The sequence below is a fragment of the Numida meleagris genome, chromosome 1, assembly GCF_002078875.1.
Source record: "Numida meleagris isolate 19003 breed g44 Domestic line chromosome 1, NumMel1.0, whole genome shotgun sequence".
In the NCBI taxonomy this organism is placed as follows: domain Eukaryota; kingdom Metazoa; phylum Chordata; class Aves; order Galliformes; family Numididae; genus Numida; species Numida meleagris.
Window position 1 is genome coordinate 164,388,249 of NC_034409.1, and position 20,419 is coordinate 164,408,667.

Below are 20,419 nucleotides of genomic sequence, written 5' to 3' on the forward strand. Positions count from 1 at the left end.
ATTGGATCTTACTGTGTCACGAGTGTTACAAAATACTTACATTCTGCCGTTAGATACACCATCCTCATATATATTTGGGTTGAAGACAAATTAGTAAAAATTATATCCTGATTAATATATTTATAATTTCTAGGTGACATAGACCTCTGTTTTGCTACAGCTGCATATCTGCAGCGTAGTCCACCTTTCTGACCTGTCCTCCCATGGCACAACAGGCTTGTGGCCTGTACTGCCTTACTGTCTGAACACCATGGGCCACACTGTGTGGTGACCTTGTAAGACAGATGTATATTTTCTCAGCCTTTCCATGACTGTTTCTGCGGATATTGAATCTGCAGTCCCCTGCTAGGGATAAAAAGGAACTTTAGGTGTGCACCCATGCTAGACATTTACTTCTCTAACAGCAGGTTTGTCCAATCCCCAGGAAACCCTTAGCGCACTCTCTTTTCTGTCTTGTCCACATCCTCAGTTTACTCTACATGAGTAAATCTGACACCAGCTTTATAGGGAGGGAATGCTCAAGTAAAGAAGCTGCTGTTTTTATCTCTGTAACTATTCTTCAAGGATAATGAGATGACTGAAATGTTAAATAAATTTTTGACTACTATTCTCATTCTTCCTAACTGATGAGGAGATTTGCCATCACTCAATGAGCCAAGTAAGCATTTCTGGCCCAATTTTTTCCATTTACATTTTCAGCTAGTGAGGGAAAGTATTTTAAAATACAAGCTTGCAACTAACTGATGGAGTCCACAGCAATAACGGTACTTACAACTAAGAAAAGGAAAGTGAAAATATTTGCCTTTGGGAAAGGCAGTGTTAGATCATATTGAGAACTCTGAAAACTCTAACCATGATGGCAAGGTTTTGTTTCACTTAACGAGGTGTCATCCTATACAGTTCGCAAAGTGGTGCACCACCTCCTGGGCCCAATGGTACACTGATGACTTTTCCCTGTAATTTGGGCCTCATCTTATGGCTATTTCTGTTTCTTGAATTAGCCATTTATCTACTGAAATATTAAAAATATTCAATTTATTTTACTTGGATCTATCTGACACTAAGAAAGGAAAAATATCTAGGATTTAAAATGTATTACTTGGCATGATCAAATGGTGGAATAAATAAAGTTTTAATGCATGATTGGTAATTATTTAATAATTAAAGAGCTCTTATGAATATTCTTGAACACCCTGTGGAAAAGCTAAATTGTACGCTGATTTCATCAAGCATTCAAATAAAATCAGAATTTATTTTTATAGGATCATTTTAAAGATAGTCTACAGGAACATCACCACAATAATGCAAACAGAACAGAAATGTCACTTGCTATAATACCTCTTCTTTTTTAGTATAAGACCTTGATTTTTCCATGCAAAAGATTTTTCTGCACTAATGGATTTCAGGTGAACTCTATTCCAAATGCTGTGGCAGCCAGTCAGGTTTCATCAGTGGTTCAGTGATAGGTTAAGGGTGGACCAGTTTTGGTGTGTAAGTGCAGATGAATGGTAGCCTCTGGCTGCAGGGGGAGCTGTCCCACTGAGCCCCTCCTGAAAGCAAAGGGTGATCACAAAGGAAAATCAGATGTGACAGAGAACTGTTTTACTCCTGACATGAAATCATTCAACATCAGCTTAGTCTCTGGAAACCTAATTTTCTTATAATTTGTGTTTCCATAGTGCATACATTGCAGGTTTGGACAACATTTTAGAAAGATGGTGTTTTCTCTTTCTTATCCTGGAAAGAGTTATCCCACTGAAATGTCAGAAGTTCAAGATCAAAGTAAACTACAGGAATCATAAATCATCCCAGGTTTTCCTTACCTCCAATATTGACCATCAGGCAAAGTTTTATGTTAAACAGGCTGTTAATTAGTCCTCCAACAGCATGGAAAATGGATGTCAGAGGCCTCTGGACAAAGGTTATCAGAGATCCATCACTCCATTTCAACAACGAACCCTGCAGACAAAAAAGAAAAACTCCAGAAGTCTAATGGGAACTTCAGGTTGCTGATAAATTCTGAAAGTTGTTTGGTACAGTTATATATTTACTGATATGGAAAAAGGACTGAGTGGGGACTTTCCTCCATATGAGTGTCGAAAGAGTTATTGCTTGTGGGGATATTACTGTTCTGTAGAACAGCATGAATAATTCATTTTTAATTCCGTATTAGATTAATTTCACCTCATCCTCTGTTCATGAATTGTCCTCAAATAAATTGTAATTTTCTTGAATATATTTGTTATTCAGAACAGACAATAGCACTCATGAGTAATTCATTGCAGGTAGGTGACATTCAGATTTTGAGACACTCAGGATGGACACGCAGCGTCACTCATGCACCCTGTTACATGCTGAAACTTACAGAATCAAGTTTCTACTTCTAACAGGCACTTACAAATCTAAAATTCACTTGCTTTTACCATTCTAAAATGCTAATTTTAAATTCATCATCTCGGCAAAAGCACTGGTAGATTCATTGGCTGGAATACTGGTGGGAGGATACTCTGAACAAATTCATTATGAGAATCTGAATGAATATATCCATTTATAGAACCAATTCGAGCCTACTGACCTGACATTCTGCTAAACTGAGATTAAATAGAGAAATTATTACCCACCATCCATCCTCTTCTTTGAGATTTGTACCTCAGCTCTCCTTCTTCAGATGGAATTTAATTGGAATATGATGTTAATGAGAGTTTATCCCTTCAACGTTTTTTTTCCCTCCAATTCCTATCTTTTCCCATCCTCCGAAATCATTGAAAGAATATAACATGAGTATTTAATACTTCTTTTAGTTTTGATGAGACTGAAAATATTTTCTATGGCAACAAAGGGAAGATCTTCACTTGAAAACAAGAACATTTTTTTATAATAGATTTATTTTATCAGTTGAGTCCTGAAGTTGTTTGGACTGATGTTCATTTTCATTTCTGGTCCTGGCATACTTGCCTTTTGGTAAGTTCCTCCTGTCCAGAACTGGGCAACCTTTTGTCCCTGAGAAAGTTTATGAAGGAATTCATTCTGTTCTGCACTGGTAATGCTGGTTAGGTGACCTCCTGCACTTTTAGCCGAACACATTTTCTGTACAGTAGAGAGAGTTAAACATGGGAATTATAATAAGAAGTGGGCAAAGAAAAAATGTCAAATGAATGATTAGGGAATGGAAAGGGACAGGTAATAAGAGAAAGTCCAAGAAAGGGAAATCTAAGAGGAGTGGAAATGTGAAGTGACAGGGAAATCCACTGAAAGTTTGCAGTTTCAAATAATGAGAAATCAAAAATAGAAAAAGGGAAGAACAGAGAGAAGTGATGCTCAGTAAAAGTAAAGAACTGAGCAATGGGATCCAAGTGAGTAGCGTCTATAGTGCAACCAGTTGTATGGGCTTTCTGTACAGTCAGTGGAAATTAGGAGGTATTTCCAAACTGCAAGAAAGAAACTGAAGGGAGGTAGGATGAAATGGCTGTCACTGGACAGAATATACTGAGCAACACAGCATAGGTACTTCCATATTTTTGATAGCTAAACTCAGGCAAAATGCACTGCACAATGAAAATAAATGCAAAGAGACTGATGAGAAGAAATGGAAATTTCAGAATAGCTGGTCCAAATGGATACTGTTTACAATGTTTCTTCTTCGTGTCCCCAGCCAGATAGGAAATAGAGTAGACTGAAACACTGCTCCACTCAGGAGTTTCTCTAAACTCAACTCAAAGAGCTTGATTTGCATTTGATAAAGAAGGATACTTTTCTCTGTGCCTTGAATCAAGAGCACTGTAGCTGGTGTTTAGGCTCGGGGGAAAACTCTTTTCTTCACCCCGAGGCATTTAAATCTCATGCACTCTTGTAGACAGGGCTTATGAGGAATACAGCATGACAAGGTAAACTTTTATGGAAATGATTGTTCTACTCTTGAAAGATACAGAAAGTATCAGGTGCAGGGCTTCAAATTATAGGGCACACTTGATTTCATCTGTGCAGGTAGCAGAATGAAGTCAGAATGTCTTTTAGGAAGTATCACAAGGTGGAAAAAGGGTTCACTGCTCACAAAAGATTTGATGAATCACAGTCAAAGGCCAAACCCATTAGGGATGATGCTGTGTGCTACAAGAGAAGCAGAGGGAGAAACATCTCAACTATAACCCATCAGTTCAGTGTCCTCTTACAATCAAGGATCCCCAAGAATCCCCTTGATTTCTCTTCACTAGTGTAGTGAAGTAAGTAATTCCCCTCAACTTCACCAATACCAGGGTATTGGTGGAGTCACCATCCCTGGAGGTCTTCAAGAAATGTGTAAGTATGGATCTGAGGGACATAGTTTAGTGGGCAGTATTGGTGGTAGGTGGATGGCTGGACTAGATGATATTAGGTCTTTTCCAACCTTAATGATTCTATGATTATAAATACTTCATTTTAGAGCATGAGGAAAATAGACCCCAAGCTCAAAAAACTCAAAAGGGATACAGGAAAAGATGAGATACAGCAAGTCCAGAAAGTCTAAGTTCCAAGCAGGAAGTAGTTAATTGTAGGAGTATGTTATTTTGTGAAGCAGAGTACAACTAATCTCATCAGGAGCACTGAGATGAATATCAGGTACTTTTGGTCAACACTGGTACATGACGTAAGCAGCAGAAAGGGAGGAAAAAAGAGTTAGGTACAAGAAAGATAACTGTGGGAAGCAGAGAAGAAATGATAAACACTCCTGTTTTGAGCAGCCCAGTACCTCAGCTTCCATCCATGTCATTCTCTCTTGAACAAACATATAACAGTGGCCTTTGTAACTAATCCAGCCCTTCTGGCACCGACTTCGACAGATCTGTTTTGCAGATGAGTCTTGTTGAGGTGGGTTAGGAATTATGTTATATTCAGGCTTAGGTCTGTCAAAAACATCAAACAAGAACCGAGCATAGCGATGCTTGGCTGTGGAGTTGCCAGCACCTGAAAGAAACACAGAATAAACTCAAAAACAGAAATCTCACTCATCTGTCCAGAAAATAAAGTATTATTTCCCTATAGTCTCTTGAATCAGCTAAGCTGAGTTCAACATTTCGTAGGGACATTCAGTAAAGTGAAACTACAAAATGAAAGGCATGCAGAGACTTTGTTTTCTTCCTTATTTCCTTTTTTCTTTTTTCTTTTAACAAGAAATGTAAAATATCAGTATATGAAGAGCATTGATTTAGGATTCAGCTGCCATTTAGGTTATAAGCAGAATTAACTTGCTGCTGTCATTACAGGGTCCAGTGGGTGCAGCAGTACTTCAGCAATCTATTTCAATGTGTGGCTCAATGCATCACATTTGTGGATCTGTCCCCTGGAGATACAGCAGCAGGTTCAGCAGGCCAGCTCTGAAAGGTGTGCAAGACTCTGTGCATTCCAAAGAGTCATCAGCGTGTGGTTTGACTGGCTTGAAATGTAGCGTATTAGTCTCTCTTTGCTGGGGAGAGCCTCTCTCTACAAAAGTAATAGGGATTTCAGGCTGGTGCATCACATTGCTTTAGAGGAGAACAAAATATATCTGTCAGACCTGAATTAAGATGGATTTTGCTGAAAGTTCTTGGAATTGATTTCTTTCCAGTTTCCTTATTGGTAAGTAGTCAGCAGAGTTGGGTTCAACTTAGAAAATATCATTGATTTCTCTCCCCAAACCACAGATGATTCAGCTTGTAATTTCCTCTACAATTATAGAGCAGGTCTCCTTAGAAACTACTTGTATCCATTCAAAGTTTCATCTTGTGGAAACCACATTTCCCCTCTCTCTGGATAGATGCGCTTGGCACTAGTCCAGACCGAAAAAAAAAAAAAAAAAAAGGAGGAAGAAGGTATGATAAATATTTCCCTCCCATACCCTCTTTTCTGCTTCCTAAAAGAAGATTCACAGCATTACGGTTTCAACACTCTCTGAGTGGTTTTGGATCTCAGGCCACCGCAGGCAGTGCAGTTGGCTATGGTGCTGCTCATGACTTCTCAACAGGAATATCTAGGATGTTTCAGTCTTTCTCCTCTAAGACAGAGCAGGGCACAAAACAGTGAGCATGTCTTCTGCCCTGATACAGTGTCATGCGTCCATGACCAAGGCCAAGCCAAGGTGATTGCACGATTGTCTCTGACTTGGCTGGCAGTCATACATTGCTCCTTATGTGGAACTTAAGCAACACACAGGGGAAGTCTCTGCCTTCTCTTGGCATTCTCTGTGACCTGCAAAGTAACCCATCCCTGTGCAGGGAGTCACTGCCATGGGAAGAGCTTGTCTTACGGTTTTGAGAGAGAGAGGGTCAGATAAACCACAGGACCTGGTTTGGACAGATAAATCACAGGAGCTAATGACAGCTTGCAGAGCTTTTCAAGAGAGAAGCTTGCACTGTGGTCTCATGCATAGTGTCTCTAACCTTTGTTTCTTCCTCAGTACGTTTCTGAAAAGGTCGAGATGACATTAAACTCATTTTGCATTTAGAAAAATACCTCAGATCTTCAGCCTTAATGACTGTGAAGTAAGCCTGTTCTGGCAGCAGAGGCAAAAAGTTGAAGCAAGGAGACAGATTTTATGTATATATATATGTACAGCATCAGACATACAGCTGAATCATGTTAAACTCACCTTCTGAGCCGGAGAGAGCCAGGGTTCCAAAAAGGAGAAAAAGAAACAGATAGGTCATTGTCATGAGACCTGGTGGTGCTGCTGCCTGTGACCTGTAAAGAGCAGAAGGTGATCAGTGTGGTACTTAAACACTGGTGGAAGGTGGGAATGGGAAAATCTGCCACCCCATGAAAGAGACCTGTAGCAGTGTATTTCACTGCACTGGGTAGAGCATGCACATGAGGTGGACTGAGAAATGCAGGGCCTGATGCATTGTGGTCAGTGACAAAAAGTTCAGCTGGAGGCAAGAGACCTGCAGTGCATGTCCCTGGGGTCAATACTGCTGCCAATACTGGCTAAGATCTTTGTTAATGTCCTCTGTGATGGGACACAGTGTACCATCTGCAACTTCACAGATGATGTAAAACTAGGAGGAGTAGTTGGCATGCCAGATGGTTGTGCTGCCTTTCAGAGAGATCTCAACAGGCTGGAGAAATGGGTAAACAGGAACCTCATGGAGTTCAGCAATGCAAATGGCAGATCTTGCCTCTGGTGAGAACTAACCCCAGGCACCAGTACAGGCTGTGAGCCAACTAACCGGAAAGCAGCTCTGCAAAGAAGGACCTGGTGGACAACAAGCTGACCATGAGCCAGCCATGTGCCCTGAAAACAAAGGACGGTAGCCTCCTGGGTTGCATGAGAAAAAAGATAGCCAGCAGGTCAAGGGAAGTAATAATTCTCCTCTGTTTAGTTCTAGTGCTGGGCTATCCAGTACAAGATAAACATGGGCGTAGTGGAGTGAGTCCAGTAAAGAGCCACAGTGATGACAAATAGACGGAAGCATCTTTCGTATGAGTGAGAAAGATGAGACTGTTCAGCCTGGAGAAGAGAAGGTTTTGGGGAAACCTCATTGAAGCCTTTCAGTATTTAAAAGGAGTTTATAATCAGGAAAGAGATTGACTTTTTTCATGTTCTGATAGTGACAGGATAAGGGGGAATCATTTTAAACTAAAAGAGAGAAGATTTAGATTAGATACTAGGAGAAAATTTTTTACTCAGAGGATGGTGAGCCATTGGAACAGACTGCCCAGAGGAGTTGTGGGAGGCCCTAGCAGCCTGAGCTGGTGGGTGGCAACCCTGCCTATATGCCTACAGCAGGGGAGTTGAAACTGGACAGGCTTTAAGGTCCTTTCTGACCCAAACTGTTCTATGATTCTGTGATTTCATGATTCTTACTCCTTTTCTTCCTGTTTGAAGTGCTCCCTCTCAATCCACCTTGTCCTTGCTTCTTTCTGCCTACTCTGGTAATGCATTTCCTGCTCCTTTGCTTACATCATTTATGGAAAAGTCATTACCTCCACATCACTTTAGGATGCTGTTCAGCTCACCAATCAAAACTTCATTTTTTGTTAGATTTTCTCCCCATTTTTCAGCATAGATTTTCTCTTTCTAAATTGTCCTGTTTCTCATTTGCTTTAGTGCACACATGAAGAGTTAATTATCCCTCTTATCTCCTTTTTTTTAACCACTTTTCACATTTCTAGTTTTAGTAAATCAGCTCTGAAGAGTATGAACAGAATGTAGGAGAACAAACAGAAAGTGAAACAGCCCTGGCATTTGTCAGGGATGACTTGTTGGGAAGGTGACACACAGTTGCTTTGGCAGAATTAAAAGAACACCTCCAGAGCTACTGCAATGCATACAAGTAAGGATGCAACAAAGAAGGACAAAAGTGATGCAGGGCTGAAAGCAGCAGCAGAAGGTTGAACTTCATTCATCCAGTATTACAGACAAGAAGAAGAATAGACCTGAAATGCCACTTCTATGAGAAATTGAGAGATTTTGATGGACCTCAGATTGAGTTAACAGAAATCACTTGGTTAGTAACTCCCACATACGACAAATCAAAGATAGTCCCAGTTTGCACCTATTTTGACCTTCACTCTGCTACAAAAAAACCCTAGAGTGATTTCATTTCAGTTGTTGTGGTGGCTCTGGATTGACAGTTGAGTAAAGAAGGTTGAAAGCACACCTATTGTGAAATTGAAATCACACCTATTGCATGGAAAAGTTACATTTGTACTGCTAGAGAGATAAAGAAGGTGTAAGGAATAGATAACAAATGAAAGTGATACCTCTGTAGAACAGAAAGTGGCGGGTGTGTATGCATGTTTTCATATAACGTACACACTCTTATGAACACGCATGTATAATTGCAACTTACATGAGCATACATACACAGACATAAAGGTGGATAACAGCTATGCAGAGATATTAAAAATGTTAAATGAGTATTAAAACCCACCACCTTTGCTAACACCACCACCTTTGCTAATAAGCTGCGATGGTTCTAAGAAAAAATCGTTAAAAGAAGAGGTAGATACCAGTTTATGGATGTGTGTTCTTCTTCCCTTTAATTTCTTCCTCCTCTTCTCTCTAGGGAAGAAATCTTTATCCTTGAGGTATTTATATTATGCCAGTTTTTGCTAGCATGGTTCTTTGTTCTGGTAAATGAAACCACCTCCAGTATTATCCCTGACAGCTTTTGCTGTGGGAGTGTTTTCCCTCAAACATAGGCGGGTGGGATCTGCTTCTTGCCATACTTTGTGTACATGGATTGAAATGTCTGTGTGTATTAGGGCCTTAATCTGAAACACACCCTTAATCTGGACAATTAAGTGAGAAGTCACATGGGCCCTCAGGGCAAATCCCTGTCTCAGCACCAGAGGCAGTGGGGCTGTGCCCCACTCAGTGAGGGGCTGAGAGGCTTCTATGGAAATACCGGACAAAACCCGATCACCCTGGCATCATCAGCCAGTATATAAACAAGGTTTTTGTGGCTAGACAGGCATGTGAATGGAGGTATCACTTAAACAATTGTGTGCGTGTGCTCTGTTTGTGCTCTGTTGTGAGTAGGTGCCTGTTCATCCCTGTGTTGGCTGCAGGGCAATACCTAACGGGGACTTTGCATAAACTATCCCTGCGGGAATATTTTTACATAAGGCCAGTATTGAGTTCTGCTGGTGAAACAATGTTTTATGGGACAATGCTGAGAAGCTTTTCAAGCTCTATTAAATTTACATAGGCTCCTGCCCATTTCTTAAATCCTGTTCAAACATCCTCATGTACAACAAATATCTTCCCTAGTGCCTGAAAAAAAAGCCGTGACGCATAGTACACATTTGCACTGATGCACTTACATAACATCCAAATATTTAGTAAAGAGGTTGAAATGACCTCCATTCTTCCTCTATACAAATACAGGCCTACCACCGCTAGGCCCAGAAAAATCCATTCCTTAAAATTATTCTTTACTCTTTGTCAGATGTGGGATATATTTTGATGAGGACACACTTTTTGGAGACAAAACAGGCTGGAATCCAGGTCTTTCTTAGGATGAGTGGTGTGGCTGGTTTTCATGAGTTTGCTCCACAAACACGAAGGTCCAAGAGCCCAGCAACTTCTTGGATTGATCTTTTGGAAGCCCACTCAGGCTCACCACCCAGCACGATAGGCATATCTTACAGACAGTGCAAGAGAATGAGATCTAAAAACACATCAGGAAACACTTTCTTGGTGAACTTCTTTATGTACTGACTGCAAAACTGCACTTGACTTCAGACAGCTGCTTCATCTTGCTAGTAATACAATGCAATATGTATTTGCTGTCTTTGGTGATGGGCAGCTGTGGATGAGGATTGTTGTGCTAATCCTACAGTACAAGAGGAAATAAGCGACCAGATCTTTGTACCCACTCTCTCCATAAAATATTTGTAAAAGAAGTTACTTCTGAAAAACAAGACTCTTTGCTACAGCTGTATGCATGACTCCTACAAGTACTGATACATTTCATCACCTTTTTGTTTTGTCCTTGAATAATCTGTGAATTAACTGTGATCATCCCCCGAACATTCATTACCTTGTACTATTTGCTGCATTTTTTTGACAAATAGTCCTTGGCTTGTTGGCTCTTTGTGAACAGCTGTATTCCAAATGTTCGTGCAGATATGTAAGCCATGCTTTATATGCCGTTCTCTCAACTCAAGGAAATTCTCAGTAATAAGGTTTCGGGTTGTGAATTTAACATTTGTCTTCTATGAATATCTTACTTATTGGAAAGGTAGTGTCTTGTTTGTTCATTTGCTAATATATTTGTGCTAAATTTGTACAGAATCATAGACTCTTTTGAGTTGGAAGGGACTCTTAGATGTCATCTAGTCCAAGGTTACAGGAATTCAAGAGTCACACCTAAAAATGTGTTTTTTAGATTTTCCAGATCTTCAGCAGACTTTGCAGCCTACAACAACCGATGAAAGCCAGTTAGACATTGAAATTCCATTGCATTAAGACTTATCTGAAACTTCTCCCCTCTATTTAGCAGCACAGCTGAAGCTGTTTTGCTTGAATTACAAAGAATTTTCATAGGATTTAGATGGATTCTTTCTGCCTTCATGAAGATATCTGTTTGCTGTCTGGTTCTCATAGCATGGGCATGTTCTGCTTCCCAAAACCACTGCCTGATGTTAGGATGCACGATGCTACTCATCAGCAGACTAGCTTTCAACAGCCCCATGAATAGTTTTTGAAGGCTGGGCAGGAATTTCACTGGGAGAGTCAGAGCAGTCAGTTGCATTGCAAAACAGCAAAGATGTGGTCATCCAAAAAAGCAGGGCAATGGCCATGGTTGTGCAAAACACTTGCATCAGTTTCTAGAGCTCTCTGTCACACTTTCTATCTCCCCCTGCTCCCCTTCTCTTTCCCCCTACTCCTGTGTTGCTAGGATATTTGACAACAGAATGGAAATGATACTGTTCCTGGGGAGAAGTGGAATTTAATATTAATACTATCTCCTGTGGAAAAGTGAAGGGTGAGTCAAAAATGAATAGAGTTTGTTTTATATATGTAGTCTTTCATTCTGCAAGGTAACTCAAAGCACAGCACTGTGAATTTAATGCTACCAACTCCAGTGGCTGTGTAGTCAAACACAGCAGGCTTTGTGCTTTAAGCAGTAATGTCTCATTAGCAGGAGTTTTACTAAAAAGAAACAGGGGAGAAACACTCATCAGAGTTTTTCTCTGTGAGCAGTATTTGATATAAGTGTTACAAGGAGCTTTGGATGCACACTGGGCTGAAATCAGGTAGGATAGCCTCAATTAAATGGACCCAGCTTTCTTCTCTGCCTTTCCAGCCTTCTGTGGCTTCCCATTTCTTTATATTTCTTCTCAGAATGCAGCTTCCTGCTCTTTTCAGCAGTGACCTCTACGTCCATGTTACCCTTCTTGTTTCCAAACAAGATGGTTTAATACAATTTAAAACGTCAGATTTTGATGGTCCAAAGCTCAAAGCAAGCAGCTTTGTCTGTTTGTTCGAGTAAGAAAGCTATCTTTCCCCTCAGAGACCTTTCTGTCATCTCTTACTGTATTTGCACTATGTCCTGCCACATCCTGATAATATGCCCTGCCAGATGCAGTTATAAGGAGCTGGTGCTTCCCCATACTTCAATTCCCTATGGGGAAGGTAGTATAAGTAAATAAGGATGACAGGATCTTCCTCAGTTGGACTGAGATTAGTGTATTCTCTGAAAACTGCTGTAAGCTTCCTCCATGGAAAATAAGGATGTAAACTATAATTCTTTTCAACTCTGTACCACAAAAGAAAAGAATCAAAAGGAATTAGGAACTGAGTCTGTCCTGTGGTGGTTTTTAAGGGGTTCCAGTCTGTAACTCCTAGGATAAAGTATTTTCACAGTGCTAGTTTTAGCTAGTCTTTGTTCTTCTCAGATGCTCTCTGTTCCTGGTGTATATGGTCCTGTTCTCTTCTCCACCTCCTTTTAGGGAGGAGCAGGCATTTCACCACCTTTTTTTCTCAAACAGTGTTTTCCCCCCTCCTTCCATCCCTATCAGTTTTTACTTCAAGCTGTGAAATAGAGCTGATCTTTTCTTTTTGACCATGTACATGACCCTTGTGTTGATTATGAGAAAGTAAATGAGATGAAAATTGTTAGGCTGTTCTTAGGACCCTGCTGCTACTTGACATTAGACAAACATGACTGACTTGGGGTGTCAGTCCCAGGGGCTGTATCATCCTTGACTACCATCAGTCAGCCACAGTAAGGAAGTCTTTCAAAAGTTCAGGCATATGATGACTCGATTACAGCAAATAAAAAATAATAATGAGGCGCAATACACTTCACAACAAAATTAGTTTGCCCTGGGTTGTAGGCTGAACACTTTTGGTAGTCAAACCTACTGAGCTACTCTTCATCCCTGGAGGTGTTCAAGGTCAGGTTGGATGGGACCTGTGCAGCTTGATCTAGTGGGTGGCAGCTCTGCCACAGCAGGGGGTTGGAGCTCGGTGATCTTTGAGGTCAATTCCAACCTAAGCCATTCTATGATTCTATGATTCTATGATTCTATGTAGTAATCCTGTGCAGCCCTGCATGCTGGTGGATGGATATCTCCACCTGGTCAAACAGCATCATCAAACAAGAGGCCACTATTACTTCTGAGATGCTGCTTTCCCTGCTTGTGGCCAGTCATAGGCAGACATAAAGGGAAGAGGGGGAGAAAGAACAACAGATCTGAGGAAAATAAAGTGCTCTGTTTTTTCAGGATCAAACACAGATGGTCAGTCACAGATGGATGCTTTGGGCTGGCAGGTCAAACAGCAACAGCTATCATTCTGGTCACTGGCTCACTTCCCTAGTTAACTATGTGGCCTGGTCAGCTCTCTTTCTCTCTCTTTTTCCCAGTCTGGGCAAAACTGCCTTTCTTTGGTTGGCTCATAACTTCTCAGCCTATTGGCTGCAGAGCCAGTGGTCTCAACTCAGCTGAAAATTTGAGTGTGAGACTGAGAGAAAGAGCAGAAGATGGAAGAGAAGCTTTGAATGCAGAGGAGACAGGAGGATTGTGTACTTTTTGGTCTTTGTCCAAGTAGTGGATGTAGTCAGGAAGACCTCCAGTGAGTACTTGGTGTCATTGTGAATCCTCAGGTCTAGCAGGGCTTTGCTACTAGACTGGAGTAGATACAGGCTGATCCCCGCCCCTTCTAAATGTCCTCTTTTCCTCCTCCATTTACTTGCCCTTTTTTTTTCAGATGCAAAAAAATGAGACAAACTCACCCCTTCATTATCTTAGCTCATTACTTCTGGTATACCTTTTAATTAACTCATTTCTGACTCCAAGCAATTTCTATACATTCCTTGGGGTTTTCGAGCTGGAGGGTTTTATTGGCATAATTCAATCTCCTCCTCGTTTTCCATCTTTGCTGTCTGTGCTCGGTGTTCAAGACTTATAGAGCATTTATAAATCTGTGTATACTTGCCAAGCTAACATTCCCAAATACTGTAAGTCAGCAAAGCCTCAGTCATTACTGTTCATGCCTGTAGAAGTCAACAACTGAATTTAAGGAACACTCAGTTCTACTAGCTTTACTGAGATCAACAAAACTTGGCAGAAATACTGTACAGCCTTCTTCCTTTTGTCCTCATTCTTGGACTTGCAGTCCCCAGCCAGTGAAAAACTATGTTGGCATGACTATACACTGAGAATGGAGTTGCCATTTTTCGGGCTGCTCCCATCTAGCGCGCCAAAGTGCCCATCATTTTGGAGGTAACAAAGGGGATCTCTAACAAGCATTGTGTCACGGAAATATGCTCTTAGTGATTTGTAAATGGTTAAAAATGTTCCAATATATCCTTCACTCTGTACTTTTCTTTCTTGTTTTTATTCTCTGCTTCATTTAATAAAATCCCCCTGCAGGAGAACAGTGAAAGAAGAAAAAAAAATAGAAAAAAGAAAATCCCATTCAAAGCCATGTGAAATTACTTTTGAATCAGATGCAAATTTGGTCCTATTGTTCACAGATTACAGTGTGCTGCCTTTCTCTGACAGGATCTGAAGCAAAGAAGGCAGAAGTGTTATCTCTACAGCACCATGAAACTTAATGACAGCAGATCTATGAGGGAAACACTGTACCACCAGCATGTGCTCAACCTCCAGCAGCAGAGCTCACTGGGTAGGTGCCTGTTGGCACTGGTAAGTACATCACTAACCTAAAGCAATTGGAGCCTAGAGGATAAAGCTGGAGCTGGAGATGGTTGTGAGAGGAGGTTTATGGGCTGTGTACTTACCACACACAGAGACAAATGCACACAGGATAGGAAGACCTCATGGAACTTTATGACTATTGAACTGTCCCCTTCTTGGTGGAAATTATGACCATATCAGCAGGTAAAGACTTTGTGCTTCCAGCTTTTTACATGAATTTCTTAACTGAGAAAGTGTCTGCCCCTTTCCACTGTCACTAGCCATAGAAAAGTTAAATGTAGACAGCTGGAGAGCTGGAGTAAGTGCACAGATGGGCTATTTGTCCTGTCAATCTACTTGCTCCATAGCCATGGTGCCTATGTAGCCTTTATGTCTTTTGTCTCCATGCTCTGTGGCTCAGTGAAAATTATGAATCCTGGGCTTCTGGGAACCATTAAAATAGGCTTGCATCCTTTCGCTGAATGAGCACTGCCAGCTGAACACTCCTGGAGATGTGCAATGACATTCCCTAGCATAACATGAGTTCACCTAATACCAAAGAATTGGGTATCAACAAGGGCTGGTTAGGTCTCACACAATTACAAATTACTTTAGGACAAAACTAACATTGGTTGCACCATTTAGATTTCTAGGAGGGGATGTTGGTTTACAGTGCACTGAAGGAAAGACAGAGATGCTGAATGTTGCCCGTTTTGTTCTCCAAGCTGAGCCCATAACCTTGATATTTTAGATAAGTCTGCTACTACTCTCATGAATCATGGCAGGAGTAGTTCCACACCACCAGGAGATGCTGGCTGTTAGCAGAAGGCTCAGCGGCTCCAGCTTTTAATTGAATATGGTATCTTCAGACTCCATCATTCATACTTGGAGAATGCCAGTTGGTTTTACAGCCTTCTGCTGCTGTGACCAGTGCTGCTGTGTGTGTGGCTCAGCTGGCTTTAGTGCACTACAGGAGCCTTCTTCAGTACAAGCTCCCATCTCTGCAGCAGTTCTAGTGGTATGTGGTCTTGCAATCCACTTGGACAGCAGCAATCACTGCACGTGTGTATTTATTTGATGACAGATTTATTTCTATATTCCCAACCTGTTATCCAAGTCACATTGCCCAAGAAGAAGTCAAGTTTTACATCTCCTTCCTGGACTAAGCTGATGAGATATCCCCCAGCAAAGTCTCAGCTAGAAAGAACATCTCAATTGAAGGGCTCTGAATGAGACAGATTGTACAGAAACAGTAATCCTAGGTAAAGATATGTCTGACAGCTGCTAGCTTCTCTGACCATCACTTTCTGCTGGTTTATTATTCTGCCTCTGGTGAATGTAATCTTAATGGAATTAACCTGTATTATCTTTCTCTGTTCTACTATCATCCAGGAATTTATATAGGTTAAGTCCTACCAGGTGAACATGGTTAATTCTTGTCCTTTACATCCATGATAAATAATTAAAAAATACCCCGACTTAAATAAATAAACAAATAGGATAGAATCTAGGTTGCTGTTTCTAAACTGTGTGTTTCTTTGAGCAAAAGGGAAAAAGACAGATTTGTAACAAGAGCAGTCCAGAAATGGCATACAAAGACAGCATGAAACTGTTCCCATCTGGCTGTGGTGATGATTTAAGCTGGGATTTTCAAAGGCACCTGATTTAGCTATGTGCCCAAAACCAAAAGGCTTTGCCAAATTTCCAAACCTTAACGTGGAATGAAGACCATCACTGCATGACCACATCTGAAATACTCCCCTCTGCAGACTTCCTGGGTGTTTTGCTGACCAGTTTTTTTCTGGTTTTGAAGGAAAATGACTTGGATGGGACCAGTGTTTTTGCTTTCTCTCAGCTCCCCCGGTCATCTGTAGCTGTAGCAGTACTTCATTCTGTTTGCTCCCATTTCAAGGTCTTCAGTGTGTGTCAGCAAGTCTACTTAGGCCTGGCAGAGAGAGAGACCTATTAACTGTTCTGCTGCTCCAGTCCCCTGGAGCCTTTTTGGTACCTTAAAAAAAAAGGAAGAAAAAAAAAGGATTTTCATCTGAAAACAAACCAAAAAACATAGATCAATTAAGAATCTTCATCCTGCTTCTGAAGCCTCAGTGATCTTACCCCGTGCCTGGACACCTCAGCCTGCCTAATGCTCTTGAAAAGTGACAGGGATAATTATGAAGCAAAGGAAACCTATACTTTGGTGAGGTTTCAAACCTTGTCTCTGAGCTAGCATGTACCCTCAACAGACAAATGAAACAGGACAAGGTATATATGTTTCTGACAGAAACATGTTGGGGTCAAGTGTCACAAAGCCAATACTGCTGATGGCTTTACTGTTGTTGAACTATGAGGGGGCATACCTAAGGTCTGGTGGCACTAACTGGCACCTTTTCTCATGGCACCTTTTCTGCAAAATGAACTGGCACAACTACACTCAGTCAAAACTTTCCATCTGTATTTTTCAGAGAAAAAATGGGATTTCAACTAAAAAAACCCAGCAACTCAGTTTTCCAAGGAAAACCTTTGACTTGTGAGGTGCATTCCCACCACAAATCTTAGTTTATGTGGAAGAACAGCACATGATATGCTGCTAAGATACAGAGAAAATGAGCCATTTGGGGCGTGACATGACAAAGCTCGTGGATGTAATTTTCCCTCAAGCAATGTTTAAGTCTGGGTAGAAAATGAGGCCCAGCTTTTTAAAATGAAAAATGAACACTTCCCAAAGGAGAAAAATAAGCTCTTAACAATTTTAATTAATTTTGTAATTGCTCCTCCCCCCAAAATCGAGATAGCTGGGAGCACGTACAGGAGTACCTCCAGACACTGTGCTAACAACCTAATAAAAACATTTACTTACATTGACTTTGATTCAGTTAGTGATTTATTCTAATTATCTGACAGAAATTAACTACCTTTCCTTATTAGATCCTAAATAAAATAAATTTAATTTAATTCTACTGACTTGAATAACTCACAGAGGGAAATCGTGTGAAGAGCTGAATATTGGCTGGCGAGGGGTGCAGGCTGTTCAGCTCCTTGCAGAAAGGGACCTTCTGAAGGCTCCCCTCTCCGTGGGCCTGCTCTGCATCTCCCCAGCCCTTGGAAGGCTCACAGACACGTGAAAGGATAATGAAATCTCTGTACAATTATAATGGATTACTAAAAGTATCAGAGTTGTTGTAAATAAATCATTATATCAGGCTCATTTAGCCTGAGTCCTACCCTCAGATGGCTTGTAACACAATCCCAGCTCTGAAAGTCAGCCATTCCTTCACAATTAGATTTATCACTAATCAGAAATGGAAGCTTTCCCTGCCAGCCCTGAATTGTGCTTAAAAATGTGGAGTTGGGCTCCAGCCTCAAAGCTGTGTTTATTCATTTACTCACATGTAAAACACCATGCATCTGCAAAGGTTTAGGTGGCCTAACTATTAATTAAAATATACAGTGACCACTTCACAGTGTGCAGCAACCACATTAACCCAGCCAGCTAGTAAACCATAGCAGCAGAAAGTCTCCTTTCTCCTCCGTGTCCTCTGGCAACACACCTTCTATCCTCCTCAAAAACTCCATTAGGTTCATGGTTGACAGATTGTGTCCCTGCAAGCCTCAACTGTCCCTTTCCACAAAGCCTGGCAGGAGGAGGTGCATGAGAAGGGAGCCAAATACGCATCGTGACCGGAGGCAGAGATCTCTCCCAACTGGTTTGGGTGGTACCCCAGTGGGATTTGTGTCCTGGAAGGCCTCAGGTCACTCCTAATTCAGGGCCAAATTCCCATGCAGAAGCAAGTAAAATCCTTCTCCCTCTCCTCCATAAATAAGCAAAGTAAATTGCCGCTAAGTAAATTCATCTTCTGCAAATATATATGTTACGATTATGTTGAGAGCAGGTTGAATGTGAGTCAGCAGTGTACCCTGGCAGCCCAAAGGGCCAACTGTGCCCTGGGGTGCACCAGGCCCAGCGCTGCCTCCGGGTGAGGGGAGGGGCTGGGTGCCACAACATAAGGACATAAAGCTGTTAGAGAATGTCCAAAGGGAGGCTACAAAAGATATTCTATGAGACCAGGATACCAAATGATATACTGCGTGAGTGGATGTAAATAAAATCCTTTTACCATTGCAGTCTAGCCATCTCTTGGCAGCCATGGCAACTGAATAGCAGTACTCAAATTCTGTCATCAGTGACACAGCAGAGAAGTTTATATAATGTAACATGGAATGACTTTATTCAGAGTTTCACACTAGGAAGGGAAAAGGTAATACTGTACTGAGGCACAGCTAGAGTAGAAACCAGCTGTGTGTGGGAGGAGACATCTGGATATGACCAGATTATATTTTGTAGTTTAATCCCTTTACTGCTTCACAAATAGATTTAGGTGTCAAAATACTCTTTGAAATTTTCTTAATGAAATTATTCGTCAGTGAAATTCAGTTCAATGAGCAGCACTCTGCCAGTCTGCATACAGAGTCTCCAAGGCCCTTCTGAAGACACAAAAGAGTTTTTCTACTACTGTGTGACCTCATGAAATAATAATCCTGGATAGACTTCATGTATAATTCTTGGTCCCCAAGGACATGATTAAAGAGAGGAAGAAATGTTTTGTCTAGGGACAGAAAATTTGTGGGAATAATAAATAGCACGTGGAGCAGAACTGCATTCTGCACAAGGCAGCAACCTAACACCAACCTCCATCCAGATATCCTCCAGTGCCAGGTCTTTGGGAGAGTACAGCCTTAGCTATTAGAGACTTGAAAGTAGATAGTATTAAAAAATATTACTCTCCTTTGTCAAAGATTATATTCTACACCCCAAAATCTAATGTGCTGCACAGAATGGATTAATTCTGAAAAACTTTCTCTCTTGCTGACTACAATGGACGCATATAAAAATGAATATAAACAAGAAATATTAATCGAATCTCAAGGTGAAATTTTGTCAAGCATGGCATAACATTTTTGTAATAACATTTTACTATTTCAATACAACATGTTGTTCAGTAGAGCCCAGTTAGATGTAACTACAGCTATTTGGTATATGGAACTAATTAATATAGTAATTAAGTGGCATCATGCTATAGATTTCAGTTCAGTGGACACAGTATGTTAGTGCATGTACTTGTCTGTGATAGCGTGGTCCAAGAAAGCTTCTGTCAGCAAAAGCTTGTAGGACGTGGTGCTGCAGAGTGTGAACATGGCTCTGTCCCTTCTGATATGCCAGTCACATAGAAGGGAATGTTCTGCATCTGGTGAGGTGTGAAGGTACAGAGCTTCCTGGCTCTGTAAAAGAGGAGTTCCCAAAGCACCTGGGACTATCCTTTTAATTCTCTTACTGGTCTCTTGATCGTGAGTGTAAACTGTCAGCATAGCTCCCAGGCCATAAGGATGAGGTGCGAACATCATCAGAGAGGATGCTGCTGTATAAAGAAACTCAAAAATGGCACCTGGGTCAGAGACCAAAAATAAACAACCTCTCTGCTCTCCATAGCACAGACAAGCACTGTACAAATACCCCACATGAATCCATGCTGTTAGTTTCCAAAATAATTCTGTAAATCTCATGGTATGTATATCTCTGTAATAAGGACAGACAGATCCATGAGACATTTGTCCGTCCTCTGTCACACTGGCTTATACCTCTCTGACACAAGGACTACAGTAATAAACCAGATCCATGATATTCATATAAGAACCAGTAATGTGCATTGAAACTAAGCAATTAAGCTGGATAATATGTTTCAATGAAACAACTGTTTCAATCCAGCAGAAGCAGCAAGCAATAATTTCATTTTATTTTAGAAAACTCTTCTTTTTT

General features: G+C 41.0%; 1 protein-coding gene across 1 annotated transcript; it reads right to left on the reverse strand.

Moving 5' to 3' along the window:
* On the reverse strand, nucleotides 831-9,188 carry LOC110387739 (snaclec bitiscetin subunit beta-like). The gene is made up of 6 exons (XM_021376303.1): nucleotides 8,965-9,188; nucleotides 6,602-6,693; nucleotides 4,727-4,941; nucleotides 2,956-3,087; nucleotides 1,824-1,959; nucleotides 831-1,550 (listed from the first exon to the last, which is right to left on the reverse strand). Exons 2-6 carry the CDS (start codon nucleotides 6,663-6,665, stop codon nucleotides 1,468-1,470), a joined length of 630 nt encoding a protein of 209 aa, XP_021231978.1. The 5' UTR covers nucleotides 6,666-6,693; nucleotides 8,965-9,188; the 3' UTR covers nucleotides 831-1,467.